Source organism: Suncus etruscus, chromosome 8 (assembly GCF_024139225.1).
Source record: "Suncus etruscus isolate mSunEtr1 chromosome 8, mSunEtr1.pri.cur, whole genome shotgun sequence".
Taxonomy (NCBI): domain Eukaryota; kingdom Metazoa; phylum Chordata; class Mammalia; order Eulipotyphla; family Soricidae; genus Suncus; species Suncus etruscus.
The window spans coordinates 19459653-19476313 of NC_064855.1; the positions used below are offsets into that span (position 1 = coordinate 19459653).

At 48.0% G+C, this 16661-nt stretch overlaps 1 protein-coding gene across 1 annotated transcript in view; it reads left to right on the forward strand.

Moving 5' to 3' along the window:
• DRD2 (dopamine receptor D2) overlaps nt 1-14819 on the forward strand; it is a 59424-nt gene extending 44605 nt beyond the window's left edge. Inside the window, exons 2-8 of the mRNA XM_049778682.1 lie at nt 1077-1392; nt 5819-5928; nt 8083-8219; nt 9204-9394; nt 10194-10280; nt 11584-11911; nt 13606-14819. Of these exons, the coding sequence (XP_049634639.1) occupies nt 1108-1392; nt 5819-5928; nt 8083-8219; nt 9204-9394; nt 10194-10280; nt 11584-11911; nt 13606-13799 (1332 nt within the window). The 5' untranslated portion in view covers nt 1077-1107 and the 3' untranslated portion in view covers nt 13800-14819. The remainder of the gene's footprint in view (nt 1-1076; nt 1393-5818; nt 5929-8082; nt 8220-9203; nt 9395-10193; nt 10281-11583; nt 11912-13605) is intronic.
• Nucleotides 14820-16661: the final 1842 nt, after the last annotated feature.

Below are 16661 nucleotides of genomic sequence, written 5' to 3' on the forward strand. Positions count from 1 at the left end.
TCTCCAGGCACAAATGTGGAACTCCTTATTGCTTACTTGGGCTGCTCCTATTGTCTCTCAGGTAGTGTCTTACTGCCTAGCTTGGCACTGCCTTTCTATTCTCTTCCCATGGTATGTAGGCTACCCCACCATGGTGTGGCCTTAAGAGAGATATGTCTCTGTAGTAGTGAGATGAGTCTTCTCTTGAAAAAGCGAATATGATCTTGTTCCCCCTCTCTAGGCTCCTGTCTAAATTCCTAGTATGAATGTGCCAGTAGTTTTCAGCCTTTTATACCTACAGACTGGCCCTATTCTGTGTTTGGTGGTTGAAAATCATTGACCTGTATGCCCTTCTATGCGCTCGCTTACTAATTTATCCAGCATCTCAGATTTAACTCATGTTGAGTCTCCTATGCTCTCGCTCTCCAGGTTCTTTTAGAGCTCTCCTCAATGGCATCCACTAACTCTCTTTGTAGATCTAATTTTTCCTCCCTGGCTATGCAATTCTTTTTACCTGGCTAATTCCTATATACCCTCTGGTGTCTGTTGAATATCACTTCCTCTGGGAAACTTTTGAATCCCTAAACTAGGTGCTTTGCCTCTCCCACTATTCTATTTTCTTTGTGTGGCACTTACTAATTTTCATTGTTTAATTAGCTGGCTGTTGTTTCTATTAGAGTTCATGCTAGCCGCAGAGCCATGGCTATTTTGTTCCTTGTTTTTAGCACTATGTAGAACAATGCTCAATAAATATTTGCAGTGTTAAGAATGAATAAGGGCATATTTCTCTTCCCACTGCTAGAAGCTGAATCTCTTCAGTAATATGTGTGCAGTACCTGGCCGTGCTTGACAAGTATTTATTGAATAAAAGAACTATCATTTATTTTCAAGCTCATTAAGTTTATTATACTTAAGGGATTATATTTTCTCATTTGTGTTACTATCGGCAACAACTTGCTAGCAACCTAGTGAGAGCAGGCACCATTTTCAGGAAATTGTTAATGTCTCAGACAGGCAAAAGCTGTCTCCCTGCCAGTAGGATTTGTTTCAATGAAAAGCCTTGGCAATGGGATTCACTTCTGTGTCTATTTTTCCAGAGCCTGGTCACCCTGTGGCCCCATTGCCCCAATGGATCCACTGAACCTGTCCTGGTATGAGGATGACCTGGAGAATCAGAACTGGAGCCGGCCCTTCAATGGGTCTGAAGGCAAGGGCGACCGACTTCAGTACAACTATTATGCCATGCTGCTAACCCTCCTTATCTTTATCATCGTCTTCGGCAACGTACTAGTGTGCATGGCTGTGTCCCGTGAGAAGGCGCTGCAGACCACCACCAACTACCTGATCGTCAGCCTTGCTGTGGCCGACCTCCTGGTGGCCACACTTGTCATGCCCTGGGTTGTCTATCTGGAGGTAGGTCTGGACCCCTCTACTCTAGCGCCCTCTCCTGGATGAGTTTTTTTTTTACCAACACGTTGGGTGGCAGTTCTTAAATGACCTCTTCCTCTCCTCTGAGCTCAATTTTTCTCTGTAAGGAAAGAGTGGGTTGTTTTTCTTTACCAACCAACTATAGTTACAGAGACCTTATAGGAACCAGGCTTCTTTATATTGGCATTTTCTCGTGTATGCCTGCAGGCAACCCCAGAGGCTGACATTATTACTGCCATTTTACAGTTGGTGAACCAAATGGCCAGAAAAGTTAGGCAACTACTCGAGCACCACACAGCTACCAGGTCAAAGCTGGAGCTCTTCCCTAAGGCAGTTCATGAAGTAATCTCAGAAAATGGGAATCATTGATGAGGGTCTTCAAAAAAGATGTGTACGTTCCAGGTCTAAACACGTTCAGAAACGGGAGATGTAGCTAGCTATAAGCTTTCTTTTCCTTCCCTTTCTTCTCCTCTTCCTCCTCCTCCTTCTCTTTCACCTCCTTCCTTTTCTTCTTCTTCTCCCCCTCCTCCTTGCCTGCTACCAGTTGGTTCTAGACTAGTATCTGGAATCTTAGGTCGAGACCTATGGGAATCATGTATTTCCTTTTCTCAGAAAGGAGTAGTTATCTATTACTTAGACACAATGCTGCCCTATTCTAAAACAGTCATTAGATAGTAACTGCCAGGGTCCTAAAACCTGGAGGAATATATGTTCCTTTTTTTTCTTTCTTTCTTTCTTTCTTTCTTTCTTTCTTTCTTTCTTTCTTTCTTTCTTTCTTTCTTTCTTTCTTTCTTTCTTTCTTTCTTTCTTTCTTTCTTTCTTTCTTTCTTTCTTTCTCTCTTTCTTTCTATCTCTCTTTCTTTCTTTCTTTCTTTCTTTCTTTCTTTCTTTCTTTCTTTCTTTCTTTCTTTCTTTCTTTCTTTCTTTCTTTCTTTCTTTCTTTCTTTCTTTCTTTCTTCCTTCCTTCCTTTCTTTCTTTCTTTCTTTCTTTCTTTCTTTCTTTCTTTCTTTCTTTCTTTCTTTCTTTCTTTCTTTCTTTCTTTCTTTCTTTTTCTTTCTTTTCTTTTTTTTCTTTATTTGAACATCTTGATTACATAAATGATTGTGATTAGGTTTCAGTCATGTAAAGAACACCCCCTTCACCAGTGCAACATTCCCACCATCAATGTCCCAAATCTCCCTCCATCCCACCCCACCCCCTGTATTCCAGACAGGCTTTCCAGTTCCCTCATTCATTCACATGATTATGGTAGTTCTCTTGTAGTTATTTCTATAGCTGTACTCACCACTCTTTGTAGTGAGCTTCATGGAGTGAGCTGGTGTTCCAGACCTCCTCTCATCGTCTCTGAGATTGTTACAAAAATGACTTTTATTTTTCTTAAAATCCATAGATGAGTGAGACTATTCTGCATCTCTCTCTCTCTCTCCCTCTGACTTATTTCACTCAGCATGATAGATTCTATGTACATCCATGTATAGGAAAATTTCATGACTTCATCTCTCCTGATGGCTGCATAATATTCCATTGTGTATATGTACCACAGTTTCTTTAGCCATTCGTCTGTTGAAGGGCATCTTGGTTGTTTCCAGAGCCTGGCTATTGTGAATAGTGCTATAAAAATATAAGTGTAAGGAAGGGTTTTTTGTATTGTATTCTTGTGTTCTTAGGGTATATCCCTAGGAGTGGAATAGCTGGGTCAAATGGGAGCTCAATCAGATTTTGAAGGAATCTCCGTATCGCTTTCCATAGAGGCTGTTCTAGACGGCATTCTCACCAGCAGTGGATAAGAGTTCCTTTCTCTCCACATCCCCACCAGCACTGATTGTTCTCATTCTTTGTGATGTGCACCAATCTCTGCGGTGTGAGGTGGTATCTCATCATTGTTTTGATTTGCATCTCCCTGATGATTAGTGATGAGTTTTTTCATGTGCCTTTTGGCTTTCTTCTTTCTTTCTTTCTTTTCTTTTCTTTTCTTTTCTTTTCTTTTCTTTCTTTCTTTCTTTCTTTCTTTCTTTCTTTCTTTCTTTCTTTCTTTCTTTCTTTCTTTCTTTCTTTCTTTCTTTCTTTCTTTCTTTCTTTCTTTCTTTCTTTCTTTCTTTCTTTCTTTCTCTCTCTCTCTCTCTCTCTCTCCCTTCCTTCCTTCCTTCCTTCCTTCCTTCCTTCCTTCCTTCCTTCCTTCCTTCCTTCCTTCCTTCCTTCCTTCCTTCCTTCCTTCCTTCCTTCCTTCCTTCCTTCCTTCCTTTCTTTCTTTCTTTCGTTTTTTTTGGGGCCACACTTGGTGACACTAAGAGGTTACTTCTGGTTACGTGCTCAGAAATTGATCCTGGTTTGGGGGACAAAATGGGACGCCTGAGATTGAACCCAGGTCTGTCCTGGGAAGCTGCGTGCAAGACAAATGCCCTACTGCTGTGCTATCACTCTGACCCCATTTGTTCCATTTTTGAAAGAAAATTTGAAATTTAAGTGAAGAGACATGTGGGAGGGAAGACTGACCTTCATTTTTCTATGCCAGGGCACCCCAACTTGCTGTTATTGCTCCCACACTGGCCCACAGGGAACTCCAGGCCATTATTTTCATGCTCTCTATGCACAGGCATAAAATTTTAAGATGCCCTGATTGAGTTCTCAGAAAGAACCGGAAGAAAACCAACAATGGCTACCAGACCACATACAAGCATATATGGTCAAGGACCAGCTAGCCTGATTCCTGTATTGCTTGGAGGACCCAGGACTTCATGCATTTCTTCCATCTTTCCTCAGGATGAGTTTGAGGGTTAATTCTTGAGCAGCTTCTCAGGGCCCCATCTGAAACCTTACCAAATTGTTGGGGCTGGAACAGTAGTGTAGCAGGTAGGGTAGCCTACTAGGGTTCAATCCCTGACATCCCATATGGTCCTATGACACTGCCAAGAGTATTCTTTTTTTTGGGCCACACCCGGCAGTGCTCAGGGGTTACTCCTGGCTGTCTGCTCAGAAACAGCTCTTGGCAGGCACAGGGGACCATATGGGACACCGGGATTCGAACCAACCACCTTTGGTCCTGGATCGGCTGCTTGCAAGGCAAACGCCGCTGTGCTATTTCTCCAGGCCCTGCCAAGAGTATTCTTGTGTGCAGAGATCAGAGTAATCCTTGAGCACAGCTGGTTGTGACCCCAAAACAGAAATGCCCTCCCCACCCAAATTCACTAAATCTCAAATTGTTGCCAGTGGCACTGGTGGCATGTCTGTAAGGAAACAAAAGGATTTTCTGGAACCTTTTACGGGGGTAGGAACAAAGAGGATGTGGTTGTGGATAGTAAAAGATTTATAGTTTGGTTTTGGAAGAAGTTTCATAGATTAAGCAGAATGTAAAGAAAAGGACATGCCAATAAATGTATATAACATTTAAAAAAATGTCATAAGAAGGGTCATAAGACTCAAACCTTCAGAGAAAATGAAGGAAAAAAGCAAAAAAAGTGGAGCAAAAAGTCTCTCTGCATCTGCTTTCTCACATCTAAAGCAGACACACTAATAGTACTTATATCACACATTACTTTTGTGTGTGTGTGTGTGTGTGTGTGTGTGTGTGTGTGTGTGTGCGTGTGTGTATTTATGTTTTTGGGTCACACCAGCAGTAATCAGGGGCCACTCCTGGCTCTGCACTCAGAAATTGCTTCTGGCAGGCACAGGGTGGGGGGTGGAATCATATGAGATGCCAGAATTTGAACCACCACCTGTCCTGGATCAGCTGCATGCAAGGCAAATGCCCTACTGCTATGCTATCTCTTTGGCCCCACATTACTGTGTTTTTAAAAATTATAATCACACTAGTCATTCAAGAAAGGCCTAGTTTGGCCCCTCTGGTTCATGGTAAAGACCCCATGTCAATTAGCAGTGACTATGGTGATGAACATGTTGATAGATGTCTAGTCCTGCACACATAGGGCAACCTCCCATGCCATGGCAGAGACATACACTCTGCCCAGAGTGAGGACTTTGAGGTCCAGAGAGCTGAGCCTGGATCTAGGCCTTGAAGACCTATCATCTCTCCGCATTCACTAGGGCAGCACCATATATGAGCTGTAGGGTCCTCCGATGAACCTGTAAATCTTGCCAGCAGGTGTTTCAGGCATGGTTGCCATCCTTTCAAAGGGGAGCTCTTTGTTCCTGGTCTCCCAGAGAATGGCATCTCAGGGTCCAGTTCTCACCCTCTTCCAAAGACTCATTGAAACAAGACTGGACAGTTGGCTCTGTGTTTAGGGTTACAGCTCAGCTCCCATCACTGGCCCCTCTTCTCTCAAGACCACAGCCAATAGCCCCCAAGATCCAATGCTGTGGAGTCTGAGGTGCAGTCCTCTGCATAACGGTTGAGCTTCAGGGCTCAGCAGCCTCTGCCTCTGCTCTTAACTCAGTGTTGGGCTCTGTTCCTAGGTGGTGGGTGAGTGGAAATTCAGCAAGATTCACTGTGACATCTTTATCACCCTGGATGTCATGATGTGCACAGCGAGCATCCTGAATCTGTGTGCCATCAGCATCGACAGGTAAGTCTGCGGGCAGGGAAAAATGACTGACAGGAGGTCTTGTCATACCTTCTGACTTCTGTGACCTTAGTCAGGTCATGGTCATGCCAGAACCCAGTTTATTTGCTTAGTTATGAAGACTCTGCCCAACTAACATCACTGTGTTTGCTGGTGAAATTGAGGGCCAGTTCAGGGCACAAGGCTGGGGGGACCCTGACTGCTCCAATCACTAAGTTATGTTCTGGAGCTGTGTTCTCCTCTGCATCATGGGTTGTCAGGCCCCCAGAGGTCCTGGCCCTACTTATATCCCTATCTCAGAGAAATCTTTTTGGCCCACTGAAATCTTTTTGGTCCCCAGTCAGAAAGGTGGTCAGAGTCATCATGTATATATCTGCTCTGAGGGCTGACCTCTCAGCTTCACATTTGCCCAATACATGTGTTTGTTTTGGGGCCATATCCAGAGGTGCTCAGAGCCTACTCTTGGCTCTGTGCTCAGGGATCATTCCTTTTGGGATCTGGGAATCATATGTAGTACTGATATTGATCCTGGGTTAGCTTCATGTCAACAAAGTGCCTACCTGCAGGTCTATCTTTTGGGTTTATTTTGTTGGTTTGTTTGTTTAGTTATACTTAGTGAATCACTCAGAAGTGATTCCTGGCTTTCATTCTACAGTTTGGCTGCTCCTGGCCATCCTTAGAGGATCATCTGAGTGCTGGGGCTCAAACCAGTTTTTCTGTGAAGCATATGCTCAGCCTGTGGAGTGATCTCCTCAGCCCCATTGCCATACACACTTTTTATTTAATTAAAAAAATTTAAGTTTAAATCACTGTGAGATGCACAGTTACTAATTGTTGATGATTAAGTTTCAGTAAGACAATGTCCTAACACCCATTCATCATTGTACACTGGTATCCTCTCCCACACATTTCCAAGCCTGTCTCTATGGCAGTCATCCCCTCCCCTTTTTTAGGCACTGTGGTTTGCAGTACTGTTACAGAAATAGTAGCATGCATATCACTTTACCTACTTTCAGCACCTAGTACTTGTTCAGAGTGGTCGTTTCCAACTATTATTGTCATAATGGTCCCCTCTCTACCCTCACTGCACCCCCATCGCTCTTTGTGGTAAGTGTACTACCATGGACCAGTCCTCTTGGCTCCTGTTTATATTCTAGATATATTTTAAGTCACTGAGTTAAATATCTTCAGGGTTTATGACAGAATTATTAGAATGTGAAATAAACTCAGGTGTGAGAGGTACTTGGGTAGAGGCATATGAGCATCATCAACAATGAACATTGATTTTATTTTCTGCTGAATGGGGCTTTACCCTTACTCCAAGGGGTCTGGTTACCATCATCAACACCCCATCATCATCTCCTGTGGGTTTAGCACAAGTGCCAGGCTAAGATTCTTTAAAGCCCTAAAATGGGTTGTGTCTCAGGTATAAATCACGTGCTTTGCATGTGGGAGGCTTGGGTTCAATCCACGCTGCCATCAATAATCAACCTCCTGGACTCATAGATATGGGTCAGTGCTAATGAGTCCATCATTAAGACTTGTTTGGGAACCAGCAGTTGTCTTCATTGTGTGACTTGAAGACAGGCCACTGGAGGGTTGACTTATTGCAGGGCTGCTCCAACCTTTCCCATTTGTGATCCCTTATGACCTGAGACATTTTAATATGACCTCAGATATATAGGTATATTGAAGATGTATACAAATCAGGAGGTCTGTATACACATATATTGAAAAGGTATACTAATACAGCATTTGCCTGCCACCTCAAATAGTGTCCAGATCACCATTAGGAGTGGTCCCTGGGCACAGAGCCAGGATTAAGCCCTAAGCACAGCAGGTTGAAGCCCAAAACCAAAAATAAAACAAAAAAAGAGAAGTAACTCAAACATTTATTAATCATAAATCATAATGAGAAAAGATTTTTAAATAAAAGAGGTCATCTTATAACCATTTTTTAAGGATTTCTTGCTGACCCTTCTTTCAGTTCTGCAAGCCCAAATTGGGTCCTGGCCCACAGGGAAGAATTCAGGATTTGGGGGAAACAGTAGCTTTCTGGAGGTATGCTGGTAGTCCAGCCCAGGCAAGGGTGTGAGGGAGGGGGTCTTGTGGAAGAAGACTTGCACTCAAGGTTCCTGGCCCTGGTCACCCTCACAGGTACACGGCTGTGGCTATGCCCATGCTCTACAACACACGCTACAGCTCCAAGCGCAGAGTCACTGTCATGATTGCCATTGTATGGGTCCTGTCCTTCACCATCTCCTGCCCATTGCTCTTTGGGCTCAACAACACGGGTGAGTCTGGCTCCCATGGACCTGCAACCAGCTGGGCTCAGGTTTCTGCTTCCTATGAACCATGTGGTGAGCTCAACGGTTGAGCCAGTGGGGGAGGCCAGGAGGCCCATTGGCCATCCTGCACTAGGCCAGGCAGGTCTGTTGGACCCAAGAGAGAGAACAGCTTGAGACCCAATGGCCTGAGCCTTTCCTAATGAGCAGGCATCCAGAATGGGCTTAAAAGGACATCTGGCCTTTTCCCCTTCACTTAATGAATTGCTATAGGTCAAATACTTCCCCATCCTCCCACAACTGCCTGGGTGTGCATGTACATGGAAGGGGCTACTGAACTCATTAGTAATGACTGAAGCCTGCAAAGCCTCCTGGAGTCAGAAAGCTAAAATGCGTAGGAAGTTGGTCTCTGCTCTCTGTGTGGGAAGAGCCGAAAGTGGATCAGGCAGAAGCTCAGCATCTGCTTGCCCAAAACTGTCTTTGGGGGTACATTGCCTCATAGATGCACCTCAGGAAGTCTCTATAGTACTTGGGACTCATAGTAACTCTTGTGGGGATTCTGAGAGCCAGCAGAGGGTGAAGCCAGCTGCCCTTAGTCTAAAAAGTGGATACATGTGAGGCCTGGCAGGTTTTGGGAATTCTTTAAAACATCGGTGAGTGAGCAAATAGAACCAAGAAACCTCATTTCAACTACCAAAGGATGTGGACCTATTCCACTCTGTGTCAGTTTTGGTAAACCCTTTGGCTCCATTTTCCTGCTCACAATTGACAAAGCCAGGGCAGAAATAAGACCATAATATTAAGGGGAAATTTGGAAGGCAGCACAGTCTGGGTGTTTTGGCCTAGTCGGGTTTTGAATCCTACACCATGCTGTGGTCACCTCTAGTGTGCAAACATAAACCTCTTCCTAATTTCTGTAAAGTTCCTTCTCGGGAAGGGCCAAAGGTCTCACAGTGGTGCCCACTGACTCTACCCTTTGGGGTCTCCTCCCAGATCAGAACGAGTGCATCATCGCCAACCCTGCCTTCGTGGTCTACTCCTCCATCGTCTCCTTCTATGTGCCCTTCATCGTCACCCTGCTCGTCTACATCAAGATCTACATGGTCCTCCGCAAGCGCCGCAAGCGGGTCAACACCAAGCGTAGCAGCCGCGCTTTTAGGGCCACCTTGAAGGCTCCACTCAAGGTCTCAAGATCCCCACCCCTGCAGGGTCTCCCCTCATGTCAGGAGGGGTTGGGTCTTGCTCAGGTGGAGGCATGGAGCACTCTTGCAGGAAGTGGGGAGGCTCTCGATGAGGGCAGATAACAAAGACTTGGGCGTCCATGGAAGGATTTGATTCTCCAGGGCTGGGAAGTGGAGGTGGTCCAGAAACCTTGGAGGTTAAACAAAGATACTCTTGTAGTCCTCATGGCTCTTGTCCTCACTCTGGCCCTTCTGTCTCCCTTTACCTCCCTGATGCTGCCAACCCTCACTCCTAGGCCTCTATTCCTTTCTCCCATAATCCTCTTCTTCCCCCACAATCCTCTACTGCCAATGCTGTCTTTGAATCCTCCCCTCCCCTCAGCTCTCCCTAAGGAAGACATTATGTGGGCATGGAGGAAACAAGAGCTTTGGCATGAGACACATCAGACTCAGAGCCGGGTACTACCACTTTTATTTCCACTGAGTAATCTTGGGCAAGTTGTGTGACTTCTCTGAGCCTCAATTTCCTCGTCTGTTAGTGGGAATCACTACACCTACCTCCCAGGATGCTCAGAAGGATTCATGCGAGAGGATGTGCATCTGCTAAGCATGGTGTCTGGCCCTTTCGAGGTGCCATTTGTCCCTTGTCTCGGTCACTTCTCACCACTGTCCTGACCTCCCACACCTCTAATTGCCCCTCAGGTCCCTACATTCTTAGTCTCTGCCTTCTCTTCCCCCCAGCATTGGGTGTCTGTCCCCATGCACTTTACTGTCATGACCCATATGCTGGCTCCCTCCACAGGGCAACTGCACTCACCCTGAGGACATGAAACTCTGCACTGTTATCATGAAGTCTAATGGGAGTTTCCCAGTGAACAGGAGGAGAGCGGTAAGTGCTCAGGCTATGGACCCAGAGTCGTCTTGTCATCCCTACAAGACCCGCCTACCTTGATTCTCATAGACTCACTGGCTGATCAAAGGAAGAAGCATCTTCCAGAATCCCCCACTTTTGGAGCTAGACACGGAGAGGAAGTAGGAGTCTCTCTCTCTCTCTCTCTCTCTCTCTCTCTCTCTCTCTCTCTCTCTCTCTCACACACACACACACACACACACACACACACCAACATACAAATAACAACAGTGGCTGTGACCATTCAGAGAATACCTCCCATGTCCCCTATTATATCATCAAATCCTCCCAGGGACCCTGAGAAGTGAGTCTTTTGATGTGTTGATCTTGATCTACATCTTATAGAAGAGAAAATGGGCTTGGAGAGGTTAGGGACTCACCGGCCATGAGGCAGCATGTGCTTGTGCCCAGACCTGTGTGCCTCACTGCCCACTCCTATGTTCATTCTCTTTGCCTCCACTGCAATGTGCCTGGCAGGGACTGGGGCAGGAGGCTGAGAGGATGGCAAGGAAGGGTGGTCCTGAGATCCAGAAAGGTCACACATGCCATACTCAGCCAGCGTCAGGAGCACCCACGGCTCAATCTCAGGCGAGCAGGGATATTCCAGGGAACCCCAAAGAGGGCAACCCCGTCACTAGGACAGGAATCCCAGGAACTGCTTTGGGCCCAATGGCACCACCATCTGGGGAACACAGCAAGACTGCATTCAACCACTCAAGCTGAGTCTCCACATCCGGGAACAAGAACACTAGGGGGAACACAGGGTCATGAGTAGGTTCACACAGGACTTATTATCAACCCAGCAGAAAAGACATGGGGCCCAGGTATTGGCTCTTTAGCACTTGGCTCAGCCTCTTAGTAGAACATGGTGTGTGCTGATGCAGGCCAGCTCAGAGGAAAGAACAGGGGATTGTCTGGCAAATCATGAGTGCCTGGAGCAAACCTCAAGTACTCCTCTGTGATTTATCCTTGGCAGCCTGCTGGGTACCCAGCACTAAGCCACTACACAGAAAGTGCGACTCAGTTCATATGAGGAACATCTGGGTCTAAACTCTGAGGAAGGCCTGTGGGGTCTTTGAGTTTTTTTGCTAGGGAAGAGAAATAGAGACTAGAGACAAATCTTTGGACAAGGACTGTCTTAGGCTCTACTCAGTTCTAGATGCTGATAGAATGACTGCAGTATTCGTAGGAGGTGCCAGGGGGCCAGGGAAGGCCATTGCATGGATCTGAGTGATCCTGAGGATGTGCCCGGCTTCACCCAGAATGCTCTGCTTTTGTGCAGGATGCTGCCCGCCGAGCCCAGGAGCTGGAGATGGAGATGCTGTCCAGCACCAGCCCGCCTGAGAGGACCCGCTACAGTCCCATTCCACCCAGCCACCACCAGCTGACCCTCCCTGATCCATCTCAACATGGCCTCCACAGCACCCCTGATAGCCCCGCCAAACCAGAGAAGAATGGGCATGCCAGAGACCACTCCAGGATTGCCAAGTTCTTTGAGATCCAGACCTTGCCCAATGGCAAAACCCGGACCTCTCTCAAGTCCCTGAGCCGCAGGAAGCTGTCCCAACAGAAGGAGAAGAAAGCCACCCAGATGCTTGCCATTGTTCTCGGTGAGTATTGTGGGCTGCAGTGTAAGTAAGCCCTGTTTCCTGAAATTCTCCTTCCTACTGGGACTGGCCATGGCCAGGCCTGTGGCCGCTGGCTAGCAGGGAGAGAGGCTCTGAGCGCATGCATTTACAGGTGGGGATAAGACTTGGATTTGCTAGGTGCCTGTCATGTGCCTCAGAGTTGAGGCACATGAGGCTAAAAAGCCTGACTGTCTGACTCTGGAGACTGTGAGCTTGACAGTGAGCTCAGAGCCTGGATACCTCCAGTGTTTTCTTCAGTAGAGTAGATCACTGCTCAGGGCTACTCAGATGGTGGTGAAGGAGCAGAACAGTCAAGCTAACAAGTCACAGTGGCCTCATGCTCTGGAGCATGGCTGCTGTTGTGGAGGAAACAAAGTCAATTTGCTAAACTTGGCCACAGTGGTGTGAGTGAATGAGCCAGCTGTGGAAGAGATCTCAATAAGGAACACTGAGAGAATGGGTCAAAAGTCCAGAGGTTGGGGTCAGGGATATGGCTCAAGTGGTAGAGCACATGCCTTGTGTGAGTGAGGCCCTGGGTTTGAGTCTTAGCATTGCTTGGCATTTTTGTATAATGCCCCTCCCCCCACCTCAAACACTGGGCAGAGTAGGGAGTGGATCTGGGGCCACAGAGCACTGCTGGGAGAGCAGTAAAATAGGATTTGGTGGTTGGATGAAGTGGGCACCAGACAGCACAGCTGTCCGGGCAGTGTGTGACCCTCCCGTCACCTCCATTCCCTTTAGGCTCCTAACCTTTATTCTATGACACGAGGGATTGTTAATACTTTCCTGGGTTAATGAAAAGAATGTGTCACTGCAGGCTAATTGATAGCTCATAGTCATGTGGCTGGGCTGGAACAAGGGTGGCTCTCAGAAAGGGACCCCTTCACTACACTGACCATTTTGTAGGACACCCCTCTCCTGCTCTGGGGGCTCTCTAGATGCCTCCAAGGCCTCCCATGTACGTGTTGCTTCTACACCAGTTTGCCTGAGTCCAGCAGGAAGATCTAGGGGAGAGAGTGTTTGGAGCAGGGGAAGCAGCAGTGTTCACTGAGAGTGGGTGACAGAGGGGGAGCCATAGCCAGAGCCTGGATATTTGGGGACTTTGATTGACATGGCTGTTTCCAGAGAGGGCTCTGGTCTGCTTCATGTGGGGGCTGGAGGATTGAACAATACAGTGCTTCACTCTCCCTGTTCTCCTTCTTATGCTACTCAGCAGTGAACAAAGTCCCCATTCCCAACTCCTGAAAGGATATTTTCCTCAAAGATGGCATTTGGAGGTGGAGCAAGCAGGCAGTGGGGAGGGCCTTGCATGTGGCCAGACTCAGTTCAATTTCCAGCATCCTATATGGTTCCCCAGTGCACAAAGATGCCTGAGCATCATCAGTGTGTCCCCAAAACGAACAAAAACAACAGCAACAAAATAACATAAATGATGACATTTCTACCAACTGACCTATGCCAGGATGTCAGTCTTGGGTCATGTGTGTCTTTCCTTATAGGAGGTAAATGTCATTATAACCATTGACAGGCCAGGAAAAGGAGGCCCAAGAGGGTGAGGGTCACTGCAGCAGAGAATCCAGGCCCACGATTCTTCCCCAAGTCTGGGCTGAGGCCTCTAAGCACAACCCTGGTGCCCTTGAAGGAACAACCTGACCACCACCCAACTTTCTCCCCAGGCGTCTTCATCATCTGCTGGCTGCCCTTCTTCATCACCCACATCCTGAATATACACTGTGATTGCAACATCCCGCCTGTCCTGTACAGCGCCTTCACGTGGCTGGGCTATGTCAACAGCGCCGTCAACCCCATCATCTACACCACTTTCAACATCGAGTTCCGCAAGGCCTTCATGAAGATCCTACACTGCTGACTGTGCTGCAGCCTGCTTCTCACCTCCTGGCCCAGGCCAGCTGGGCCTCAATCCCTGGGTACCAGAGTCAGGAGGGCACAGGGGGCTCAGCCTTCTCTCTGCCCCCACAGGCCATGCAGTGTTAGCTTGGCAGCACGCCCTTCACTGCGCACACGTCATCTGTCTGCCAGGGGAGAGCTAGACAGCTGCGCCTCAGGCAAGCCCCTTGGGCTGGACCCCATGATTTGGCAGTTCATGGAGCCGCCTCGTCACCCCCTCCCCTATCTCAGCTCCCTCTCCTTGGCACCAAAGATGCAGCCACTTCCTTTGACCTTTCTTTGAAGCCCAGGAGCTGTTGAGACCAGAGTCAGGGCTAAGAGATCAAGCCCTCTATGGGGCTTCATTAGCCTTTTCTGGAAAGTGGGGAGGGGCAGACTCTTCACACACCCCACAAGGTCCAGACTAGGGAAGCCAGAGCTCTTGCCATGGGCCTGGGAAACTTGAGTCCTGGGAGACCCCTGTAAATACCAGATGGCAGGAAGGACCCCAGAGACATTCAAGCCAAAAATCTTCGCTTCATCTCCCCCACCCAAGAGGAGCCTTGCTCCTCGTTGCAGTGGCCCTACCTGCCTCACTCAACCCTGCTCCCCGCAAGGTTTGCACACCCTGAAGAGAGCCCCCCTATCTCAGGGCCTTGAGAGACTATGGGGATGCCATCTTGCCAACTTCTGGTAGCAGATGCTGAGCCAGCCTGGGGGCAGGCAGGGAAGGCAGGTTTGGGATTGTGTCTGGGGTCCTGTGGGGCTGCCTTCTGTTACCCCATACTGCAAAACCACCCTCCTTTTCTATGCCTTTGCCCCCTTCTCTCTCCCGGGACCCTTTCCCTGCGCCTTAGAGGAGACCATGGCTCAGAGGTTGCTCCTGACCATTGGTCTGGTCTGGCCCTGCCCTGAGGGTGGAGGGAAAACTGCAGCGTAGGGGTGGCCTCAGGCCTCAGACTCTGTAACATGCTCCAAACTAATAAAACATTGACTAGAGACACATGCAAGGTCATCAGGTGGAAGGGCTGGGCTCCCTTGACCTTCTCATTTACGGTAAGCCAATGGCCTTATTTCTGTCCTTTCTGGACAGCGGATGTGGAGCTCCAGAAAGGGCATCCCTGATCATATCTCCTCAAGTGCCAGGACTTGGAGAGAAGAAAGTGGGTGAAAAAGATGTGTGTGTCAGTCCATATGGGTCTCTACCCTCCACATCCTCTCCTCCTAAGTGGACATGAAGCTCCCAGCCAAGCATGGAGTAGCCTTGACTTCTGGACACTAGACCTGCCACTTCCTGTGCCTCTAGAGAACTCCATGCTTAGTTCTTCTTGTCCATCTGGAAAGGAAGGCCTTAGAGGTGCCCACTTCGCCCTGGTTTACCTCTCACCCTCTGGGTTACTTTAGGTCCCTTCCTCAACGTGGACCTGGGGTAGGGAGACCTGGGTGATGTGGGGGGGCAGGTGACCTCACTCCCTCATCTCCACCTTAAGCCCAGTCACAGGTCAAAACATGGGCATTGGCCTTACGGCAGAGTTGGTTTTTGAAAAATTAAGTTGAAACCAACCTGTGCAGGAGGAAAATTAGCGCTGGGAATAACAGTAGTGATGACAAACAAGGAGCTGGCACCCACGATTGGGCTCGGAGCTGTCAGGGCGTAATTTGCATGCTAAATACAGTATTTTTAGCACCAAAGTTTGGAGCACCTAACTTGCCCTGAACATTTAATTATGGACTTGGATTTTCTCCCTGAACCTGAATGGGGTGCTCTGCCCCAGAAAAGAATTCTGTTCCCTGGAGCTTTGTGATTCCAGAAAGGGACAACCAGGCCCCTGATCTAGTTCTGGGGGTGTCATTTATATAGTGAGCAGCAGCTGGGGAGGGGTTCATACCTCTAAAGGGGCTAGGAACCCCAAACACCTCTCAGACCCTGAGTATGAGCACACACACACACACACACACTCATCAAGTTTCTGGACCTCAGTGCGTGCTTAAAGGCTCTCCATCATTAGAAACTATATGAGGTGACCCAAGTTTATCAGGAAATAAGAAGAGTTGACAGAGAGTAGGGAGAGAACGTGAGGGAAAAGAAGGATAGGAAGGAAAGAAGAGAGAGAGAGAGAGTTTGAGGGGGGGGGAACCAAGCCTCACTGGGTTGAGCAAAGCTGACAGGGAAGAGGGGAAGAGGGCAGGCAGGGGCGGGAGGCGGGGCAGGGAAAGTTGCCCACAGCTGTCACGAGGTGTGTCAAGTCGCTGCCAAAGGGAAGATTGACAGCTAGAGTGGGCAGGGGGAGGGCTGGCTCCACTCCGCCCTCCTCAGAGCTGGGGGCAAAGAAGGGGGTTGTGGGGCCAGGAAGTCTGAGGCTGAAAGGGTGGCCCAGGCTCTGGCTCTCCGGGAGACTCCAGAAATAGCAGGAGTGGAAAGGAAGTTGGTGGCCAGGCTGGCTCTCATCCTCTCATCCTCTGCTGCTTTCTCTTGAAGGTCTTTCCATCAAAGGCTCACTCATCTGCTTTTTCAGCAGGTGGAGTTCCTGCAAGAAGACCCTGACTGGGAAAAGGGGAAGGAGGACTCTTGTTTTTTTTTTTTGTTTTTTTTTTGCAGACCTAGCTGGGCACATGGCATCTACAACCTCAGCTATTTGCATGTGACTGCAAGTGTGAATGTATTAGACTCTGGTTCTGCCCTTAATGGGTTCTGGAGGAGCCCCTGGTAGTCCAGACTGGGATAGTGCAGAGGAAATGGTGTCACTTCCACCAGTCACCTCTTACTCAGTGAGTCCTTATTGAGCAGTTATTATGCTCCTATTGGACACCTGGAATGAAACTCGTAGAAAGTGGATGTGGCTGC